Source organism: Sapajus apella, unplaced genomic scaffold (assembly GCF_009761245.1).
Source record: "Sapajus apella isolate SASKATOON/1434 unplaced genomic scaffold, GSC_monkey_1.0 scaffold122, whole genome shotgun sequence".
Taxonomy (NCBI): Eukaryota; Metazoa; Chordata; class Mammalia; order Primates; family Cebidae; genus Sapajus; species Sapajus apella.
In genome coordinates this window covers 6578283-6602105 of record NW_022437062.1, presented here as the reverse complement: position 1 = coordinate 6602105, position 23823 = coordinate 6578283, and the positions used below count along the sequence as shown (strand labels likewise).

Genomic DNA, 23823 nt, shown 5'->3' with positions numbered 1-23823 from the left:
TGAACTTCTAATGCTTAGTGCTCAGTGGATATTGACAGCTTTGCAATCGCTTTTATTAGTGATTATTCTAAAGTACAAAATAAGAAACTACCTCCTAAGTGAATTCTTAGATGTAAACAGAGAGTTTGTAGCAATAATTATTAAGTATTCCTACAAATGTACTTCTTAAGAAAATGCTAGCAATGAGCATTTTAGAAAAGTTTAAAAAATACAGCCAGGAGCAGTGGCTCACACCTATAATCCCAGCACTTTGAGAGGCTGTGGTAGGAGGATTGCTTGAGTTGAAGAGTTCCAGACTAGCTTGGGAAACATGGTGAAACCTGTTTCTACCAAAAAACAAACAAACAAACAAACAAACAAAACCCAAAAACTTAGCTGGGTGGTGGCAGCACATGCCTGTAGTCCTACCTACTTGGGAGGCTGAGATGGGAGGATCACTTGAGCCTAGGACGTTGAGGCTACAGTGAGCCATGTTTGCACCACTGCGCTCCATCCAGCCTGAGCAATAAAGAACCCATCTCTTAAACAAACAAACAAGACTACTTGAATGAGAGCAGCCCTATATACAATTGTGAAAGAGAAAAGACCTCTCCTGGTCTCCTGGCATTCTGGTTTGACCAGATATCTGCAATGTTCATTATCACTCTTAATTTTATCTCTCTCCCTCAAGGAGTTATTTTTAACAGACGCTTCCTCCTTTCTCTCTTCCTTCACTCAAAATGTACTTTTCTGTAGTTTTTTGCTATTTAGAAGCATTTAGGAAAAACCTGAGGAAAATAATTCACTAAAGATATCAAGGGTTAATGGATAGTTACTGTGTTATCATTTAACACTTTTCCTTAAATGATAAGTGTGTGGGCGGCACTTTGTTAAGCAAGGAAAACTTGAAGACTGGGCAATAGCTTAAGAAATTAGAAATATAGAGTTTGTATGTGGGGATGGTAGCCACAGAGACATTTCTGAGGTCCCTCATATCACAGAAGGAAGCAGCCACCTTCACTGATTATGTGAAATTTCAACCATTTCTGTGGTGAAGTAATTGAAAATCTGTACAGGGTCAGCAGTTCCTCATAGATTTTTTGCTGTTCTTCTGTCATTCCATTTGGCTTCAAGTAGACAACAGGAAGGAAAAAAGAAGGCAATACAACAACAAGGAAAAAGACAAAAAAGGAAAACAACAAAACTTGATGAAGACTTGAGTTATTCAAATTGTAAACTTTTACACTGAAATTTCTTCTATTGACTCCAAATTTGGGGCCTAAGATTTTTTCCTCACATTGTGCTTTAAGTTAAATTGATAATTTGAGCTCAGATCTTGAAGGTGGGTTTTAAAGAGTAGAAAGGCTTATATTTGCAAAGTAATATTCCAAATATGAGTTATGAAAACGGCTATGTTTTCTAAGGATCTCAAAGCCCCCTAGATAAGGAATTCTGGGAGTCATGAAAGCTCTATTTTACAGAATAACATAAACCGAGCTCTAGAGAAGTTGAGAGACCTGATCCAGGCTGCACAGTGAGTCTCCCCACCCACCCCATGTAGGGAAAGGGAACTTTTGTCCTAGGGGTGAAATCAGAGGACTTTCCCATCTCTCAGTTTACAAAAGTTCCACTGATCAGGAGTAGGGTGCGAGTGCAGAAGAGATTGAAATCTGGCTGTTGTCTTATTCCTTGAGTTGTTGAAGTCAGCCAGAGAGGAAGGAAAAGTCATGTTTGTGCTTTGATTTTATGTTGATGTGTGATTTATGCACTCTGTTAGACAAGCTGCTTTCTTCCCCTGTTCCTCTAACAGGCAGTCTCATTGCTGGAGATGACTGTCAGCTGCTTTCTCTGCATAGCCACCATCACATGCCTCACCACTGGAGCCTGGGAAGCCTGACCACAAACCGGCATCTCCAAGGCATGAATAATTAGGTAGGCATAATGGAAGGCACTCATTGCACCCTCCAATTGCATAAGCCCATTATGGAACTTTGCTACATCAGCTTCTATCTTCCAAAGGGGGAAGTCAGAGGATTTTCATACAAGGGCACTGTAACTCTAGACAGATCCAATAAAGGTTTTCATAACTGCTACCAAGTCAGGGAGGAGTCAGACATCAGCCTCAGCCAGGAGCCAGACGAACATCCAGGCGACATATTTTTCAAGCAGACTCCCACGAAAGACATTCTAACTGAGCTGTACAAACTCACAACAGAGAGAGAGAGACTGCTAGCTGATCTCCTGAGCTCAGACCACATCCTGGGGATCACGATGGGGAACCAGGAGGGGAAGCTGCCAGAGCTGTCCGTGAGCCTCGCCCCTGAGGATGACTGTTTCCAGAATGCTGACAACTGGCAGGGAGAGCTCCCTGTGGGTCCTCTCAATAAGAGGAGCACCCATGGGAACAAAAAGCCTCGGAGGTTTGGTGGAAGGAGAGAGAGCTTTGGGGCTCTCCCACAGAAGAGGACAAGAAGAAAAGGGCGTGGAGGCCGAGAATCAGCTCCTCTGATGGGCAAGGACCAGATCTGTTCCAGCAATTCCCTTCCTCTTTCTAGAACAAGGCCTAATCACTGGCTACTAGAGGGGAGAGGAAATCTGCTCCCGAATGGGGCACTTGAGTCCTCCCTGCGGAGGAGAGAGAGCTGCCCCTCAGATATTCCCAAGACACCAGACACAGACCTTGGCTTTGGGAGCTTTGAGACGGCTTTCAAGGACACTGGGCTTGGAAGAGAAGTGCTGCCCCCTGACTGCAGCTCCACAGAGGCAGGAGAGGATGGCTTTCGGAGGCTGCCGAAAGGGCTGGAGCATCAGCAAACAGGTTTGTCTGAAAGTCACCAGGACCCTGAGAAGCATCCGGAGGCAGAAAAGGATGAGATGCAGAAGCCAGCTAAGCGGACCTGCAAGCAGAAACCTGTATCCAAAGTGGTGGTCAAAGTTCAGGACCTGTCCTCCCAGGTACAGAGAGCAGTTAAAACGCATTCTAAGGGTAAGGAGAGGATTGCCATTTGCTCAGACGCCCAAGCTGAGTTTGTACCCAAAGCTGACTTGCTCACCCTCCCGGGAGCTGAGGCTGGGGCTCGGGGTTCCAGACGGCGCGGCAAGGAGTGGCAAGGGAATGGGTCATGGAAGTCACCAGCCACGGAAGCAGCCTCCATTTCTAGTGCACCAGCCAGTGCCGAGGGGGCTGTGAACAAGGTCCTCCTGAAGGTGATAGAGAGTGAGAAGTTAGATGAAGCCCCCGAGGGGAAAAGACTGGGCTTCCCTTTCCGCACGAGTGTCCCCCACACTCGCCCAGAAATCAGAAACAAGAGGAGAGCTGGGTTGCCCCTCAGTGGCCACAAGTCCTTGTTTCCGGATCTGCCCCACAAAGTAGGTCCTGACTCCTCACAACTCAGAGGTGATGATAAGAAGCCATCCCCCCCAGCACCAGCAGCTCTTGGCAAGCTGTTTAATAATTCATCCTCGCAGGCCAGCACACACAAACAGACGTTACCTGTTCCCTCGCCTCTGTCTCCAAGGCTTCCCAGCCCTCAGCAGCATCACAGGATCCTCCGGCTCCCTGCACTGCCTGGTGAGAGGGAAGCTGCTCTTAATGACTCTCCTGGTAGAAAGAGCCGTGTCTTCCCTGGGTGCGTCTCTGCTGACACCTTGGAGCCACCATCTTCTGCAAAGGTCACGGAGACCAAAGGAGCCAGCCCGGCCTTCCTCAGAGCAGGCCAACCTCAGTTGGTGCCTGGGGAACCTTTGGAAAAGAGCTCGGGGCCAGGGAAGACCACAGCTGAGCCCCAGCACCAGTCATCTCCAGGTTAGTCTCTGTTTAAGATGCTTTGAATCTATTCTTGGCTGATTGGAGAACTATCAGGCTGCTTGTGTTAGTTAGAGACTGGCTAATTAATAATGGACCAAAATTCCTGGGCCTGTTAGTTCACACTTTGTAGCAAGAAAACTGGGAGTGGTATTGGGAGATGTGGAGATGATGAGGATGGTTTTGACCTAGTGGTTCAGAGGTATAGTTGCTTCCGGAAGCAATACTTTGTAAAAATTTTTTCCCCAGCATCCTCTAAGACTGCTTCTGTGGTTGCATAACACAGTGACTTTCAAAGGAAACAGGAACAGGCCGAGAGAGGTAATAACTTGTCCCTGCCTTTGATGTGGACACTGGGTAATTGACCTCTTGACCTAAATTGGGCAGTTCATGCTGCTGGAGTCATTCTTGGGATTCTCTAAGCAGAAGTGCAAGAGTATTCTACGGTTTTTTTTTTTTTTTTTTTGCTTGGTTTTAGTAATCACCTCTATAACTGCTATTTTGCTATTTTTTTTTTTTAACCAGGAAAGGGATGAATTCACTCTAATTTGAAGAAGCTTGGTTCAAAGTTTTCTCTTTTTTTACTGTTTTTAAATTTCCCAAATAAGCACAAAACCACTTAATTCTGTAGTTGTTTTACTTATGGGTTATTACTGTTACTGGTATAGCATCATTTCTTATGTAAAAGGTGCTAAAGAGCTCGTTTGATTTCTATACTAAATGTGATTTAAAATGTTATGTGAAAACAATTTTTGGGATTCAGTAGCACCAAAAAAGACTGTGTAAAAGAAGCGCCATTTCAGTATTCATTACATTTTCTAGACTGTTGTGGCCAGATTCTCAGGGTTTTCACATGCCATTGTGCAGGTTATGTGTTCTTTTTCAGAGATCCTCTAACAGCATATGGGCAACGCTCTGTCTAGGAAATAGCTCGTAATATGATATACTGTCTCTTACAGGTTACAGCAAATATAAGTGCAATTTTGAGATAAAAATATCTATCTAGGGAAGAGAAGCCTCAACGCTTTTTGGTCATTTGTAACTTGTGAAATTTTATAAATCTTTCTAGATCATTGATCTGGGGGTGGATCTTTAAAATTGTGGTAAATGCTTTTCATCTTGTGTTTTGCAATATATCAATCTTGTTTTGATAAGATTTACTACTTTCATAACCAATCTGTTTCACCAGGAAAGTCACAGAATCGTAGACTTTATATTATGTATCATAGAACCCTAGTGATGAAAATTATTTCTCCTGTTGGATGCTGAGGACTTAGAAACACTTGACAAGGAAACTCTGAGATTATTAGGCAAGAGACTTCTGAAGGCATAAGTGTAGAGTATTTTTCAGCTTCCTTAACTCCAAAAACTGTGCAGAAACTGTGCATTAAATACATTGCTTTTTAGTAAATCCTCTTTTTCCTCGATTTAGGATTATCTTATTATTTAGCCCTTTTTCTATTTGGAAAACATCATAAAACCTCCAGTGTATCTTGGTCAAGGCAGGCACACAGAGCACATTCAGTTTCTGCTGGAGACTGACCATGGGCCCACTGAGGGACAAGTTGAATGGATGATCATACATTCCCTTGGCCTCTCCATGCACATGCTCATAACGTTCCCTTTACTTTGACTTCAGCTTTCCATTGGGATCTTCAGAAGCACTTTCAGGAGCCAATCATAGAACTGTAAGGATCTCTTGTGCTTCTAACCTTATAAAAGAAGGGGCTGGAAAAGGGAAGGAGAGTAGGAGTGGGTAGGAGCTTTTTTTCTGACATGGGTAATTTCTCTAATGTGGAGACTTCCTGCAGGGCTTCCAGCCATTACCTCCTATTGGCCCTATTTTGAAAGGCATGAGGGAGTGAGTTCCCCAGATAGTACCTTTGATTTGTATCCTGTGTTCTAGTTCCCTTTCCTCTCTTGATTTGCCCTTTCCTATAGCCATGAGTCCTCTTTATATTCTGAACCCGTCAGTGACTCCCTGCAGCTGGTAAGCCCGTTCCAGGAGAATTTTCCTGCTTCCAGCTACCTTTGTCTTTCACTTCATTTCTCTTCCCACCTAAACCCAGAAGAGGGCTTGGACAGTTGCCAGCAGTCCAGAAGGAGGAGTGAATAATTCATTTACCATCACAGTGTCCCTTTATCTGAACCCAACTCCCACCTTTCTCCCAGGTTAGCTATTAACCAGGTAAAGTTTATGGTCTGTGGACATTTATTTCCTGTGGAAATAACATCTAGGTATTTTTATTGAAGTGATGTCATTAAGATTATTGAAGGCTCTCATTAACTGCTCAAGTAAGAGATTAAGTCTGGCAAAAGTAATCAGCTCTGTTTCTATTTGGAAGACTCTTCAATGTTAGAGGCAAGCAGTAATTCCCAGGAAATAGTTAAATCCGCTTATCCTTCTTATGAGACTAAGCAGTTGAAGCTGACATTACCATTCACACAGGATGTAGCATAAAGATATCACAGAGGCCAGTGATGCACCTTTTGTTGTCTTGTAATTTTCTTATTTCAAGGACAATGCATGGGAATCTCTTACATACTGGTGATAAAATAGAAACTATACTAACAAGAACTGGTAGTCAGGTCTGTCTTCTCATGCCTCTTCCCACCGTCAACCTGGAGATTGGTTTTATGGTATTTTATTATTTGGAGGATGGAGACTGATGTGGAAAGTTCCCAAGCCTTTGTGGAGTATGGTCTTCCCCCAAACCTTGAGGAACTTTAGTTGTGCTAGCCGGTGAAGCAGTATCCTTGGGGCTTGGTGCTAGGATTCCTTTCTGTTTTGCTTGCTTTCGTTTACGTTTGATTCATTAAGCCATTTTAGTGCCAGAAGAATCACGGGGAGCTTGGCTCACCATACTCGGAAATAGCTAGTCTTTAGTGTGCTCTGAGTAATCTTGTGATTGTTTTCCTTTGATTGAAGTCACCACTGATGTGGTGATGGAAGCATAAGCCCCAGGCATAGTTCTTGATACTGAGAACTGAGAATCACTTGATCAATTCTTGTGTCCATGAAAAAATATAATTAATGTCAGCTGATTATATTATAATCAGAGGTAAGAGGCATTTGATGATCTCACTTCATTTGCTTTCTGATCACTTACAAGGATAGTGACTTCTGTTTGACAATTTAAAAATTGGAACCAGAAGCTATCTAATGTAACTTTGTGGCCCTTGGGCTGTGATACTAGGTCATAAAACCCCCAGGAGTTCCTCTGTGTGCCCTGGCAGCTCAGCGTCCTAGCATGGCATGTTCTGGAGTTTCCTCCCCATCATAGAAGGTTCTAGGAATTTTTTCTCACAGTCGTGGATTGTTGCAGTACATTGAAACAAGGGCCCAGAGCCTTATAGGAAAGAACTTGAAATCAGGTCAGAATTGGAATTCAGAGATGTATAGGGTATAGATGGATTTGTGGGGTCCCAGAAAGATGTTGGACCATGAACTGCTGAAGGAAAAGTACCATGAGAGAAGAACACGTCCAGGCCAGAATGTCTGTGGACAAACATTCCTCATGTTCCTAGGAGGGCCCCTACACTTGAAGAAGGAGTTTTGGCACAAAGGAATGGAAGAACTTTATCATCAGAAGCCTAACAGTTTTGCAGTGTTGAAGAGCTGACTGGGTTTCATGCTAAGCAAGTGAGTGAGGACTTCAAACACTGAGATTCAGATTTTTATATTAATAATTCATGGTATAGTCTCAGCTGCTCAGGAGGTGGAAGCACAAGAATCACTTGAACCCTGGAGGAGGCAGTTGCAGTGAGCCAAGATCACGTCACTGCACTCCAGCCTGGGTGACAGCATGAGACTTGTCTCAAAAAAAAAAAAAAAAAAAAAAAAACATGGTAACACAATTTTTTCACAGTAAAGTCACAAACCAGTTCATTCAGGTTTCACATGTGTTTTCTAAAATGTTAAAGTTTAAAGTTTTGAGTTTCACTTTTGTATTTAGAGGGAGAGCCCAGAAGTGCTCCTGTGAATGAGTAAAGGTGTTGGTTTCCAGGTGAGCCCAGAGGAATCGTGAAGAGTAAATAATGTGTGCAGCTTGGGCCTCAGCTATATTCTCCCTAGGATTCAGACCTGTCTGGCCATGTCTGGATTATTTGACAGTCATGCCTGTCCGGAGTCTTTTGCTTTAGTGTGGGGATAATCATCACAGGACAAAGCTCATCTTGAGGAAAGCAAGAATTTGAGCCACATCTGAGGGGTACTGGCTACCACAGGGAGGGACAACACTGAAAATACAGCATGACGCATGTTCTCCAGATTTTCTGTTGCGCCAGCCCCGTGGACTCATGCCTGGAGAGAGGGAGAGAGGACTGCCATAAAAAAAAAGCAGTGTGAAAATTTCAAGAGCAATGTTACTAAAATTTCTTTAGGACATTGAAAGCAAGTTCTGCATAACAGAATGTACAGACTTGTGGAAGCAGAGTCCCTGCTGGAGGTGCTATGGAAGCACGGTGTGACAGGGCATAATGAACTAGATTTTATCCAGTGTGGTTTTATTTATGGTAGAATGAATGAGATTTTGTCTTATCCTAAGGAGAAGTGGGAGAGGTAGGCAGTTGTGCCTTGGGCAACCCGTCTGATATGTTTGACTACAGCAGCCCTGGTGCCCATTTTGGAAGCATCAAGAGGCACCTTGTGCAGCCGGAACAAGAGATAAAAGCAGTGATAAGGAGGAACGATTACATCCACAAGCACACATGATTTCTAGAATGATTCAGGAGAACTTGGTGTGGGGGAGAAGGAAGCATCAACATTGTTAGAATCAGTGAAATACTGATTTTGTAGCTTGTTGTTACTCCCGTGATTGCAGTTGCTGGAAGGAATTTCGTCAAACTCATAGTTTGTTTTTTGAGAATCAAATGAAATAATATCAATGAAAATACTTCATAAAGCACTTTTTAAAATTAGCTTTATTATAATTACAGATCACTGCTGGTTCATAGGGGCAGAAAAGATTTTAAAAACCCATTCCTTTTGGTATTTTCCAATGATGAAATGATGCTACAAATAATAGCTCACAATGAGTTATTTATTCTATGTGAGTTTCTTGATTTGCTCTTGATTAAACTTCTATATTCGCTTCTAGTTTTTTTTAAGGCACTTACTTATATAGCATCTTTATCGATCTCTTATTGTTTTGTATAGGTTAATACTGGATTTCTACCTAATTTTCATTAATAAAAAATACTTGAGGGCAGAGATCATATAGGATTCCTCTGAGGTACTCCCCACAGTGTCTAGCTTCAAACTGGCTCACTAAGTAGCCTTTGAATTTAATCAGGGCTTTAAAATTTTCTAGATTAAATTAAGTCAGAAAGGAATTGGAACGGCAGGTCTGACTACTAATGTCATTTTGATGTGAAATCTTAAAAGATGAAAGAGCAAAAGCAAAGAAAAGCAAAGATCCCCTTTCTTCCTACCAATCATTTCTGAACTATGCGAAGTCACATTTTCCCCTCTTCTAAGTGTTCTCAATTTCTGCAACTAATAGTAATTTTGTTTCTCCTGATTTCCATATCATACTTTTGTCAAAGCAATAGGTTTTGGACCTCAATTATCTTCTTCTTATATGTATTTTTATAATATTAACTCATTGATTCTTGTGTGATAAAGAGCTTATCTTTAGCTCTTATCAAGTTATTAATACAGGACCTTTTACTTTGGATGCACACTTTGCAGTTTCATAAATAGTGGAATAATAGGTACTGATTATTTTAAGAAAATTGTGGTTGTTGACTTTAATTAAAAACAACCTTCCACCTTACCGTGATAAGACAGTGGCTGCAAGCAACACATTGCCCTTAGGAGTAGCCAGACAGGATGATTGGGAATTCCTGCAGCTGACATGCCACCCAGCAGAGTAAAATGGGGTTGCCTTGCTTTGTTCTCAGTGTCGCATCTTCATTTGGAACCTGTTTCTGCTAGTGATAACACATAAAAATGGAAACAGATGTCTTTTTATTTATTTATTTATTTAAAAAAATCTCTCCTCAAAGATAGCAATGGTATCACATTCATCATTGTATACCTGGGTCAGTTACTGAAACTGACCCATGGCATGTAGTCATAAGTGTTCTACTGAGTGAATGAATAAACAGGTGGATGAATGATGAGAGAACTTAGTCTGTAAGCTGGTAACAGGGACACATTTTCCCCATTTTTCCTGTGTTAAACAATGAAACTGGTTTCATAACATATTATGTGATTACTATCGATGTTAGATGCTGCTACTGACCCTATTTTGCTAGAACATACTTTTTTTGTTTTTAACCTTGAAACTATTCACCTCTGCATGGGTTTGGGAATCTAAATGTACTCAGAAGATAGAGTATAATTAAATGGAACGTGAGTATGCAAAGCCAAGTGTTTTGTGAACAAAGAAACTGTTCTTTTAAATGGAATAACTTTACAACATATGATTGACTTTACCAGAACAGACAGCTTTATATTTTAAATGAAACTTAACTTTATTATAAAATCCAGTTACTGCGGGGCAGTCAAGTGATCAAACTTGAAACAGAAACCAGAGGCCGTTTAATGTTTCATGTATCTCACTGGTCACAGATTAACCGTGTTGCATTATGCATGATCAAAGGACAGCACATGTGAACCAAGGTATATTTTATGACCCAACACATTGGTGAACTAGAAGGCCAGGCAGGTACCTGTAACTCTTATAGGCTGTGATTCAGGGAGTCCTGCAAGGCTCACCTGCTGGGTGCCTCATGCCCACCACGGAAGTTTGCCTTCTGTGTGAAAGCATTGTTGCTAGAAAACTTGTGTACAATACAAATATAAGTTGAGGTCATGTGATTGATTTCCAAAAGCTCTGCACAAAACTCACTATAAGCCATTATATTAATTTGCCGATAAAGCTCCTGATATTAATATTACCTAGCAGACCAAGATCTTTATAGAATGGGTTATGGGATGGGTTTCCAAGAGTGGAAGTAGAAGTCAGGGTAGCATTGGCATGTCATGAACTCGTTGCTGCTCTCTAATGTCATGGGATCTTTTTTTTTTTTTAACATCTTTTTGGCATCCTTTATCAAATTTAGAGAAAGCTTGAAACAGCGAGAGATGTTAGGTGACAGAGTCAAAGCTTGTTAAATTTTCCTAAACTAAATGGAACAAGATTAAACTCAAGAGGATAATGGAAATATCGTGCATTGAGATTAAACTATCCACTTACAGGTAAAGGACATCAGAGACCTCAGTTTCAGTTTTAGCTGACAACATATTGATTTTGAGCCAGTTGGGTAATGTGTAGCTGTTGCAAACAAAAAGTCAGGCTACATTAGTAATAGATATTCATATCAAGGTAGAAAATCTGATACTGTACTCTATATAGTCTGATGAATCTGGAGTTATTGGTATAGTTATAGGTACATATTTGAAGGGGCATTATTGACAAATTAGATTACGTGTTGGTGACCAGGATGGAAACATATTTAGAAATTATATCATGGAAAAATAATTCTGTTAAATGGAGTAGTCTATGTATCACAATGTCGTAGTGATACATGAGCAAGGTGGTGTAGTGTATGCTGTGGGTGCCACGCAGATCCCCCTTGCAAGACTAATACTCTGTTCTCTCTGCTGCTGGGAGCATTGCCAGCCAAAGGTGTACAGTTGAGTATCTCCCCAGGAACTGCCCTTTGCAAATGGGAGCTACCTCTACCAACCTTACACCTTTTCCTCAAGCATAGGCCTGACCAATGACTTAGCTGTGTGTGAGAGTATGGAGGCTCAGCACCATTGCCTTGTGTAGGACAGCTCTGAAGGGCCATCCCAGCCTCAGTGCTCCCTACATTATCACCTGAGGCCTCTGTAAAAATTGCATCTTCTCTAATCCTGCTTCACTCACTTTCCCATAGGTATTGCTCCAAAGAGCACTCCCCACTAAACCTTCTGCATGGAATTTCTTTTCAGGGTCTATTCTCCAGGGGATCCTACCTGTGATAGCTGACATTATGTTACCTATAACAGCTCCCATTATTTTTAATAGGAGAGTATAAACTGTTTAATGAGTGATGCTAGGAAAATTAGTTATCCATGTGGGGAAAAAGATTGGATATATCTTATGCCATGCACAAAACTCTATTTCAGGTGAATTTTGAACTGAAATGTGTAAAGGAAAACTTACAGCTTTTAGAAGAAAATATGGAAGGATTAGGAAAAGGTTTCTTAAAGGCACAAAGCATAATGATGATTATTGGTGAATTTGTCTATATTAAAATGATATTAAAATTAAAAGCATTTGACTATGACAGATGCTATCATTTAACAAACTAAGAAGAGAAGCTGGGATAAGATATTTGTAGAGCTTATGACTGACAAAGAATTAGTATGCAACATTTGTAAAGAAATCATATAAATTAGTAAGGGAAAGGCAAACTACCCAGGAGGAAAAAAATGAGCAAAGGAGATAGTTCGCTTATAAGAAAGTCTGAATGACGAATGAGTATATTAAAATATACTTAACCTCACAAGCAATTAGGAACATGAAAATGGAAATAAGATCCTAGTTTATGCACGTTAGATTAGAAAATACTATTTTGAATTTATAATCTAGCTCTCCTTCTTTTCTTCTTCCTTTTCTTTCCTTCCTTTACTTCTGTGCTTTTGCACATGCTGTTTCTGTGATAAACTTCTCATCTGTCAAGACCTAGCACATGTGTCATTTTTTCCATAAAGCTCTCCAACATCTCTGGTTAGAGTTAAGCATTTCCTCTTTTATATTCCAAATATTGCTTTGTGCTTCTTCCATCTTAAAACACTTGACGTTGTTGTAATTATTCATTTACAAGTGAGTCTGACACTAGATCACTAGCTCGTGCATGGTAGGAATCATACAATATTTCTCTATGTGCATGTGGCCTTATCATAGTGTCTGATATTTGATTTGTGAATCGACATCGGATGGGTGAATCTTCCGTTATTTGCCCCAGTGGCTCTTCCCTTAGAGGAGATCCCTTCAAAATAAGATCTGAACTTCAGATGCTCTGTAATGGTTGCTTTGTTTTCTTTTTTAATGTACTCACTAAAATTAATTCAAGGGCAACTTTATTTTTGAAGAAGAGTTCTTAATTGTTCATCACCTGCAGTGGAGCATATGGTTGAATGTGTTTCCCACTCTTAATTTAATTAAAGGGGATAAACAGATAGCGCTCTCTCTCTCTCTCTCTCTCTCTCTCTCTGTGTGTGTGTGTGTGTGTGTGTGTGTGTGTGTGTGTGTGTGTTTAACTATATGTAGAAAGTTGCATAGGGACAAAATAAATTTTATTTGTCTTTGTTGTTAATTGATTGCTTTTCTTTCAGGGATATTCCTGCCTAGCGGCATCATTAGGATTTATTTTTAATCCTAAAAATGTGAAATAAATATATTTTGCCGAGAGAAAATATGTTAGCGTATTTTTAAAAATAAAATATCTCCCCCTCAGAAAATTTTTGGAAATAGACACCCTAAAGACATTTGAAATTTTTCTTATCTTTTAAAAAAAGTCAGTGGCAGTTGTACGCACTCCACATGGAAGTATATGATTTAGTTGGCATTTGTTGCCTCTTACAATGATAATTAAATAGTAAAGGTGAAAAAGATCCCTTGGCTCTGGGCCTTCGTATTATAGATGATTAAAATGAGGTTCATCTGAAGTGTCGTAACTGTTTATTGGTGGAATATGCCAGATCTTCTGACTTGAGTTTTGCTGCTTTCCTTTATTCTACATTCTGTTCCTACCACCAATTCCAAGGTAACACGAAACTTATTTGGATCTTTAGTGACATTGAGTTTCAGTAACAATAGCTACTTAGGTATCTGTTTTGGAACCCTTGAAACCTCCCCAATATAGCAATTGCCTGGTGGCCTTGGTAAAATTAATAAGAGATATTCATTAGCACCTAAACTCAAGGGGATATACAACTCCATTTCAGTGCAATATAATTATTAGATTCATAGTCAGTATGGATTAACAGGGGAAGTTTTCAAAAATAAATATCTACTTTTTCATTAGTTATGATAGTCTGTTAAGTGTCATAATCTTATATAATTATTGAAATATTATTTGTAATATCCCCAGACTAGGAAATGCTGGGCTTGATATGGCCAGTGTGCCTCTCTCATCCTCCCCTAGACCTCCATTTACCAGGAGAAGAGATTAGATGAGCCTACTCATCATTACTTCATGAAGAACAGGGTCTTGAAATACGAGAAGATTTTCAGGTTAGGCCAGAGACAGTGAAGGACCAGAGCAGACTTTGGAAGGATGCTACTCCTAGTTTCTGACCTGAACCCTTTCTTTTCCTCTACCATTACTGTGGCCACCATCTCTTCATGCAGGTAGGGATAAAGCATGATGATGTGAACTGATATCTAAGCCAGGTTGGAGCCCTAAATCATAGCCTTCATACATAGAACAACCCCGTGGTTTAGAATAATCAAAGCTGTGTTTCAAAGCTGTGTACCTGGTTTAATGAAGACACAATAATATCCTTACTTCTAAAAGGAGTCAGGTTATCTAGTACACCATGAAAATACAGAATTTGCTAGGATAATTCAAGTCTCTGTATGCCCACATTGAGAGGTTAGACAAGAGGAAGGTGGCAGTATCTTGCTGGGGACATTGGGAGATGTGCCAGGCTGTCGCTGGGGAGAGATATCAGAGGAGGAGATGATAAGAATATAGGGACACCTGCAAAGGCCACACTGCATTAGCAAGATGGAAGAAAAATGAAACAGAATGAAGCTAGTTAGGATAAGGAGCAACAGCTGCAGAGCCCAGTGGCCAAGAGTTGGTGATGCATTTCCACCTACTCCTCTTTAGGTTACCCGATAGAAATCTGATTCCCTCAAGTATAGGCAGTCAATAACAGTGTCCCTGCTGACAGAGCATTTCCTGGAGACCTTTTCCAGTGTTTATTTTCTCTGCTCATGTGCCTTCATGACTTTCGTTTTCCTGTGTCATAGCAGGCAGTTGTGCCCATGGATACTATTAATAAATAACAGTCACAGCAACAGTGGTCATTTATTCTTATATACCAACTACTGAATTGGACACTTTCTAAATTTTGTATTGAAGCCAAACCACAGTCTATGCAATAGTTTTATTATCTCCTTCTTACAGAGGAAAAAATGGAAAGTCATAGAAGTGAAGTACATGCCCCAGGTCACCAGCTAATAAGAGGCAGAACCCAGAGTCACACCAGGTCTGACTGACTGCAGCTGTAGTCCCTCATCTCTTCATGACTGTGCCTTGAAAACCTGGAACAAGAGCAATAGGGCAATTTGTTGGGCAAGCTGTATAGTGATGGATTCTTTAAGAAACCGGGGTACCTGACACTCCCGTCTTACGTCTGATGTCCGTAATCATGTAGAGAAGCCATACCCTGGTGTAAAGCAATGTGCAAGTGGCCAGACACAGTAATCCCAGCACCTTGGGAAGCCAAGGTGGGTGGATCATGAGGTCAGGAGTTCGAGACCAGCCTGGCTAATATGATGAAACCCCATCTTTACTAAAAATACAAAAATTAGCTGAGTGTGGTGGTATGCATCTGTAGTCTCAGCTGCTCGGGGGGCTGAGGCAGGAGAATCACTTGAACCAGGGAGGTGGAGGTTGCAATGAGCTGAGATCGTGCCACTGCACTCCAGCCTGGGTGACAGAGCGAGACTCCATCTCAAAAAAAAAAAAAAAAAAAGTGCAGATATTTTACATAGCATGTTGAAAGGAAATATATTGTTCAGTTTTCGTAGAAAAAGCAATTTCTTATATGGAATCTGAACAAAAATCAGAATCCTCTCCAGGGAAGAAATGTGGACACTTCTTTGGTGATATCATTAAACATTGTCCTTTGAGCTCATCAATCTGGGGCTTTATGATCCTTCATGTCTTATTCTTTGGGATTAGTTTGGAATCATGCAGGTTTCCTTTTTCCTCTTAGAAATATATATAGCTACCCTTCTCATTTTAGGTAGGGAGAAGGAACTCTGGAATGCTTCTAAAACTCCTGCCCTGGCCTATTAAATAGAAGAGGCAAATGTGGAAGAGATGCTTTGTTGCTGAGTGCAGGTGACGGTGAAGGTCCCATGGCAACAGGGAATGGAGAAAGGCAAGGGTGGCATGTGCTGAAAGCTGTAAGAACCACCAATTTCAGTCACATCTGTGGGTACACATTTTATTGCTTACCGAGAACTTTTCCATACATCATTATTATCAAATTCTCATAAAAATCCCTGTTGGGAGAGGGTATGTTTCTGTCTTCTTCTTCCTTTTTTTTTTTTTTTTGAGGTGGAGTCTCACTCACCCCGGCTGGAATGCAGTGGTGTGATTTTGGCTGACTAAAACCTCTGCTTCCTGGGTTCAAGTGATTCTCTTGCCTCAGCCTCCCAGATAGCTGGGACTACAGGCTCCCACCACCATGCCCACCTAATTTTTGTATTTTTAGTAGAGATGGCATTTCACCATTGTTGGCCAGGCTGGTTTTGAACTCCTGATCTCAGGGTGATTCGCCCAACGCAGCCTCCCAAAGTGCTGAGATTACAGGTGTGAGCCACCATGCCTGGCATGTTTCTATCTACTTTTAAAAATTATTTGGTTTATGTTCTACTTTGTTCCAGAAATAATTTAAGGTACTTGAATTCAATATAGCAGATAACATATCTTTAAAACAAATGATAGAAATTAGAGAGAAAACATTGTTTTTAGGGTTATATTGACCAGCACAAATTTATCTTGACTGATGGTATATTTCATAGCCAAACCCTGTAGAACCCTTACCATGATCCTTGCCTATGACTTCAGGAGGAAATAACTACAACATGGTCCATCAAAAAAAAAAAAAAAAAAAAAACACTTGAGTAGACATTTTCGCCCTGAAATATGTTACAAAATTAAGAAGTGGGAGTTTAAGAATTATTCCATGGTCCTAGGAGGCGAGTATTTACTTTCTGTTCCTATTTGAAGCTTTTCCGAAACACATCTTCCTCTGTGTTTATGGTTATGTGTCTTCCTTGTCTGTATACGTGCATAAAAATGTATGTTTTTCATATTCTTTCATGGAATTTAAACCTCTCCAAGACATGTGCCTTTGTGCGATTTTTAACAGTCCTGTTTCTGAAGCAGATAATGATATCTCTCTTTGAATGAGGATGGAGTTAAGACTCAGAGGGTGTACCTTGCTAAGTAAACAATAGAGGGACAACTTTGATGTTAGATCCTCTGTCCTCCCTTTGTACTACATTGTGATGTCGTGAGGATAATTTCAGTGGCCATTAAGCCGTCTGCTCTGAACTTAAGTAGTAAACATGGCTCCATCATTCTGATTATTTATATCTGCAAAGCATTCAAAAATTATTTTTATTCAACAAATATTTATCGAATGCCTATTGTTCTTAGTAGACACAGCAGTCACCAAAACAGACAAAAGGAAAGCTAATTTCTACCCTCATGGAGCTCACATTCTAGAAGGGTAAAGACCAAAACATAATCAGTAAATTGTATACTGTATGTGCAGCAGGGCATGCGTGTGATGGGAAAAGACATTCCATGTTTTTTTTTGGTTCATAGAATAGAACAGTTAGTATTGGTACACAGTGCACGATAAGAATTCTATCCAGTGTTAAGTAGTATATTTTAAGAACATTGCGTAACCTTGGGGAAGTAACCTAACTGATTCCACCAGCATTCCAACAGAGAGAGTCCCATCTTACTCAGGCCTTGCCAGCCAAGCTCTCTGTTTCTGCAGCTTCACTAGCCTCTGCCAAGAGGCCTCCTTGTTCCTGAGGGAACTGCTTTTCTCATATTTCAGAAGGACAGTGCATACTTGTGTCAAGTGTGAAAGGGATCTCTCCTACTTGATGCCAGCGAGAAGCAGTGCCAGGGAAGACAGACTGACAGAGCAGACATTCTCCTCCCTAACTAGGTTATTCTGTGCTGTGCTGTGGCTTATCTTATTTTGAGATCTTCCTGCTGTTGTCCGGTTTGTACCAACATTTAAAAATCAATATTCTTTTTATTTTTAGGCGACACGTCTTTACAAAATGGGACTTCAGAAAAGGAGTGAGATTCTAAAGACTCTCAAAAGGTTACACTGGCCTTTTGAAAAAATAATTTATGTAGAGAAACTTCTAGTGCAAGGTCCTCAAATAGTTGTATATTTAACATCTAAAGTGCAAGTCAAACATTTTGTTTGATTCTTGACACTTAAAAAACATTCCTTGGGGAGCCAAAAAAGGAGGGGCATTGGAAGATAATTTGAAGGGAGAAACTCAAAAAACAAAGTATTTCCAATGTATAGGCGCCTTTATTTTAGCTTCAAAACACTGTAACTCAAAATGTTGTTCTTTTTATTTATTTTTGAGACAGAGTCTCACTCTGTCACCCAGGCTGGAGTGCAGTGGCACAATCTTGGCTCACTGCAACCTCCACCTCCCGGATTCAAGCGATTCTCCCCCCTCAGCCTCCCAAGTAGCTGGGATTACAGCCATGAGCCACCACGCCTAGCTAATTTTTATATTTTTAGTAGAGATGGGGTTTCATCATGTTGGCCAGGCTGGTCTCAAACTCCTGACCTCAGGTGATCCACCCACCTCAGCCTCCCAAAGTGCTGGGATTATAGGCATGAGCCACCATGCCTAGCCTTCTCTTTTATTTTTAAATTTTTAAGAAAAAATGAGATAGCTGAATGTCAGAGAGGTTAAGCAGCTTGCAGGGTCACAGTTCTTTTCGTTCCTCCCCTCTCAGTGCTCTCCACATGCATGACCTTGTGGCCAGCAGCCTAAACGTTGGTTGTGAGGCTACCCCATTCTACCACTGTTTCCCCTAATGTCTAGCAGACGTAGAACTCCCGTATAGCAGCAATCTGGTGCAAGGTGAGGTGATGATGCAGCTAGAAAACTTGTTTTGAAACTGCATTTACATGGCAAACACACTCTTTTTATTTAGATTGTTGTTTATTGGGTAATTATGGGTGAGGTGAGGTGGAACCATTGGCTCAGCATCCTCCCCTGCAACTGCCTCCTGAGACATCCCTGGGCTATCCAGTGGCATCCTTGCCACAGTTTTGTCTCTCTATTTAATCTTTATGTTATTTTCTATAATCCCATTTAAAATTGGGAGTTGCCTGGGTATGGTGGTTTAGACTTGCAATCCCAGCTCTTTGAGAGGCTGAGATAGGAAGATCACTTGAGCCCAGGAGTTCAAGACCAGCCCAAGAAACATGGCAAAACCCTAACTCTACAGAAAATACAAAAAAATTAGCTGGGTGTGGTGGTGTGTGCCTGTGGTCCCAGCTACTTGGGAGGCTGAGGTCGGTGGATCACCTGAGTGAGGTCAAGGCTGCAATGGGCCATGATTGTGTTACTGCACTCCAGCCTGGCAGAGTGAGACCTTTCCTCAAAATAAATAAATAACGAAATGAGACGTGGAATTAATTATCTAATTTTGTAATTTGTTAGGTCTACTTAATCTTTTTTCTTTTGTTTGTTTTTATCTTTTTGAGACAGAGTCTTGCTCTGTCGCCAGGTGCCGGGCTGAGATGCAGTGGCACAATCTCACCTCACTGCAATCTTTGCCTCCCGGGTTCAAGCAATTCTCCTGCCTCAGCCTCTCGAGTAGCTGAGGCTACCGGCACATGCCACCACGCCCAGCTAATTTTTCTATTTTTTAGTAGAGAAGGGGTTTCACCATGTTGGCCAGGATGGTCTCCATCTCTTGACCTTGTGATCTGCCCGCCTCGGCCTCCCAAAGTGCTGGGATTACAGGTGTGAGCAACTGTGCCCGGCCTACTTAATCTTTTTATAGAAAACTGGTTTTCTGGCATCACTGATAAAAGCTTTGTGGTTTGAGTTTAGTGTCCTGGACTGTCTCATCCATAGCACAGGTTGGAAGTAGGCACACCTAATTGTGCTTCTCTGAACTTTGAGCAAATAGTTTGATATATTTGCCCTTAGTTACGTTTATTATAAAACAGGTAGAAACATTACTGTTCCTTCCATTGTCCCAAAGATGTATCAACATGGTCTTATGGATTCTTGATCTTAGGATCCTTTGAAGAAATCATTCATGCTTACAGTTATCAATGGGCATAATTACAGAAACTATGGGGTTGAGGAGATCATCTAGCCTCATCTTGATTTCTAAGCCAGAGTTCCAGAGAGTGACTTTCCTTAGGCCAAGTAGCTAATGAGTACCAGCGCCAGAATTAGTACACAGGTCTTTAGCACTCCATTTAATGCTCTTTTCTCTACAGTTCTATGACCCTATTTGAACTCTTTGGCCCAGCCATTTACAGAGAACCACAGAGCTGTGTTCATATTGTGAAAGGTTCCTTAGAGACCAGAAGACTGATCTTTTAGAAGCTCAAGGACTGTGTCTTGCTCAGAGTCACAGAGGCTGTAAGTGCTAGAACTGGAACTAAAGACCAAGTGTCCTGACTCCCAGCTCACCGTTCTTTCAACCACACACTCTCCTTCTTTGTTGATGGCTATGCCTTGGGAGGGTTTGACCTCAGAACCTGAAGATCTTCCCATGAACTCAGTTGCATAATCCTCTCTTCCTTGTGAATTGAACTCTTGAGGGACACACAGTTCCATGTAGTGATGGTGCCTGATGTGGGAGACAGAGAGATGCAGTGCTTGGTCCCCTATTCCCGTTATAAGTCTGTGACTTGGGGCACTTCTATGGGTCTGGATTTTACAAAGTGAGGGCAATGAATTAGACATTCCTTTCTGTTCCAGGATTCTGTTGTCCCTTCCCAGACGTGTATGTTTCTTCATGTTTTGTCCAGTAGAGGGGGGTGTGTGCCCACAGACTAACAACACTTCGGGCCTTCTCCAGTTTGGATTATTGTGGAAACGTCTTGAAGATGCGGTCAAAGAGATGCAGGTCTAGGCAGGCATGTGCGTGGGAGGAGCTGGAGACAGTGATGGAAGAGCTCAAGTGGCTGTGCTGTCTGAAATTACAAAGGAAGTGAAAGGCATCCCTAGGAAATAAATCCCCAGGGCCCCCAAAGTTCTTTTAGGTTAATGTCTCATCCAAAAGAATAATAGTCTGGGAAGCTGCAGGTTTGGATATTACTGTTGCAGTTCTTCCCTCTGCTCTTAGTGTGGTGAGTATCCTGGGTATAATACATGCATATAATATTAATAAAGCAAATGGCCTGGCACTTATCTGTGACTTACAGAGCTCTGCCTCATAATGTCATGTCAGCTCTAGTCTGAGGCTCCTTTTCTAAATGATATGATGTGGGCTGCATTGGAAAGAAATATAGTATCTCCTTTTGGGGCCCAATTGCACACAGGCAGCTTCTTTACACCTGAAGCGTATGTGCTGAGGTCTGAGAAAGAATAGCTGATTCTTTCATCTTTAAAGTGATAGCCTACAGTGAACCAAGATAGAGAACCCCTTACCCAACCAAAAAAAAGAAGTACAAGAGAGCAGAAATGAGAAGTGTAGGTATAGAGAAGCTGAAGCTGTTGAATAGTTTTGGAGCACTGCTGATTTATTGAAAATATTGTGCTGCTTATATTTTGTATTATTAGAATTGAGACAGGCATATTACAGCCAGGAAAGAAGGAAGAGGCGGGGGGCCGGGCGCGGTGGCTCATGCCTGTAATCCCAGCACTTTGGGAGGCCGAGGCGGGTGGATCACGAGGTCAAGAGATCGAGACCATCCTGGTCAACATGGTGAAACCCTGTCTCTACTAAAAAAAAATACAAAAAATTAGCTGAGCATGGTGGCACGTGCCTGTAATCCCAGCTGCACAGGAGGCTGAGACAGGAGAATTGCCTGAACCCAGGAGGCGGAGGTTGCGGTGAGCTGAGATTGCGCCATTGCACTCCAGCCTGGGTAACATGAGTGAAACTCCGCCTCAAAAAAAAAAAAAAAAAAAAGAAGGAAGAGGCGGAAGAGGAGATAAGCTGAGGAGTTAAAGAGTAAGTAAGGGGAGTAAAGAAAGGAAGGAAGAGAAAATTCTTGACTTTCTTCCAACTCAGGTGTGGGAGATATTATTTCATATCCTTTGCCTAACTGGTCTGAACCATGGCCCTGGGTGGAAAGGAAGGCAAAGTTCATTTCACTTCCTGGTACTTGAGTGTCTTTATCTTGTTCTCCCCTTCAAGTAGAGAGCATGAAAGCAGGTGTGGAAAAATAATGATCCATACTATTCTGATCAGTATCTTTCTCTGGGGATCTTAAAGTGCTTTTCTTACGTCTACTTAAACAGCATTTAATGGTATGGTAGAGATATTTCGCTTGCTTGAGGTTGGATTCCCCTCAGAGGCCACTTACCTAGTTAGTGTTGGCTCCACCTTTGTACTTTTCCAGTGCATGGACCTGCCCTCCCCATTGGTTTCCTGATGGTTTACCCTCATGACTGTTCAGCCTGGTTGCTTTGAGGATGTGACCTACAGTGATGCTGTCATCTCTCAGTATGAAACTCACAGTGGAGTAGTTGTATTTGTGAAGGTTATTTCCTGCGGCAAGTACTTGGTGTTGCATATTATTACATTAACAGTTTGTAAGAGATCATGAAGAATATGAAGTGATGGGAGCTCTGCTCCATCAGAATCTACCCAGAAGTGGTCTGGGCCACACTGACACACAGTGAGAAAGTATATCGATGACTAGTTATGATTAGAGATTATTTTCAACACTTGTTTCTATCTTCAGCTGACATTTACTTGTTCAGAAAGAGTGCCATAAAATAATAACCATGCACATCCTGATTTTAATACAGCTTTTTTTTTTTTTGAGACGGAGTCTTACTCTGTGGCTCAGGCTAGAGTGCAGTGGTGCAGTCTCTGCCCACTGCAACCTCTGCCCCTCGAGTTCAAGTGATTCTCCTGCCTCAGCCTGCCTAGTAGCTGGGATTACAGGCATGTGTCACCATGCCTGGCTAATTTTGTATTTTTAGTAGAGACTGGGTTTCTCCATGTTGGTCAGGCTGGTCTCAAACTCCTGATCTTGTGATCTGCCCACCTCAGCCTCCCAAAGTGCTGGGATTACAGGTGTAAGCCACTGTACCTAGCCCACGAATTTCTTCTTAATGGCATAAATAGTTATAATAAATAATGAAAATAGAAATAAAATGCTAGCAGGACAATCTCGACTGACACAAGAGGAAGGTTTTCTGAATTTGTAGGAACTCAGATCAAGATTGAAAAAATATGTGGTCAATAGAAATTGGAGGCTCTTCCAGGTGTCGTGGACAAATTTCTTTAGATCTCAACTTAGATGTTTCTTCCTTTAATGGTTTCCCAGATACCCTCTGTCATATGTATACCAGATGTCAGATCACAGTCTTTCCATGTTCCCTGTAGTGCTCTGCACTTGCCCTTTTGTAGCACTTAACATGCTATATTCTAATTGCCTGTTTGCTTTCAAGTGACTCCCACAAGACTGTGAACTCTTGTGAGTAGAAACACTGTCATATTTACTATAATATTCATAGCCATCAGCATAGTACATGACACATTGTAGGTACTTGTATTAGTCTACTAGGGCTGCCATAACAAAATACCACAGAGTAGGTGACTTAAACAACATAAATTAGTTTTTTCACAGCTCTAGAGGCTGAAAGTCCAAGATCAAGGTGCCGGCAGGGTTGGTTTCCTCTGAGGCCTCTCTCCTTGGTTTGTGGACAGTTTCCCTCTTACTGCCTCTTCACAAGGTCATGCCTCTGTGCATGTGCACCCTGATGCGTCTCTGTGTGTTCTCAGCTTCTCTTTTTATAAGGACACCAGTCAGATTGGATTTGGGCCCACCCATACAATGTAATTACAACATCCAATTACAATGTAATTTCCTCTTTAAAAGCTCTATCTTCAAATACCGCCACATTGTGTGTTACTGAGGGTTAGGGCTTCCATATGTGAATTTTGGAGGAACACAAATCAGCTTGTAACAGTACACCATATATATTTTTGTTGTGGTGTATTTCACATGCTCATAGATGAATAAGAACATGATATTTACATTCCAGCATCCTACCTCCTGGATGCTAGTCAACTCTTTTCTGGTCAGAGGTGTG

The 23823-nt window shown here is 41.4% G+C and overlaps 1 protein-coding gene across 5 annotated transcripts in view; it reads left to right on the top strand.

Moving 5' to 3' along the window:
- Positions 1-23823, top strand: part of FMN1 (formin 1) — a 419120-nt gene that overhangs the window by 47670 nt on the left and 347627 nt on the right. For all 5 annotated transcript variants that reach the window (XM_032261251.1, XM_032261250.1, XM_032261249.1 and 2 more), the window contains one exon: positions 1790-3784. In XM_032261251.1, the coding sequence (XP_032117142.1) occupies positions 1921-3784 (1864 nt within the window). In that variant the 5' untranslated portion in view covers positions 1790-1920. The remainder of the gene's footprint in view (positions 1-1789; positions 3785-23823) is intronic.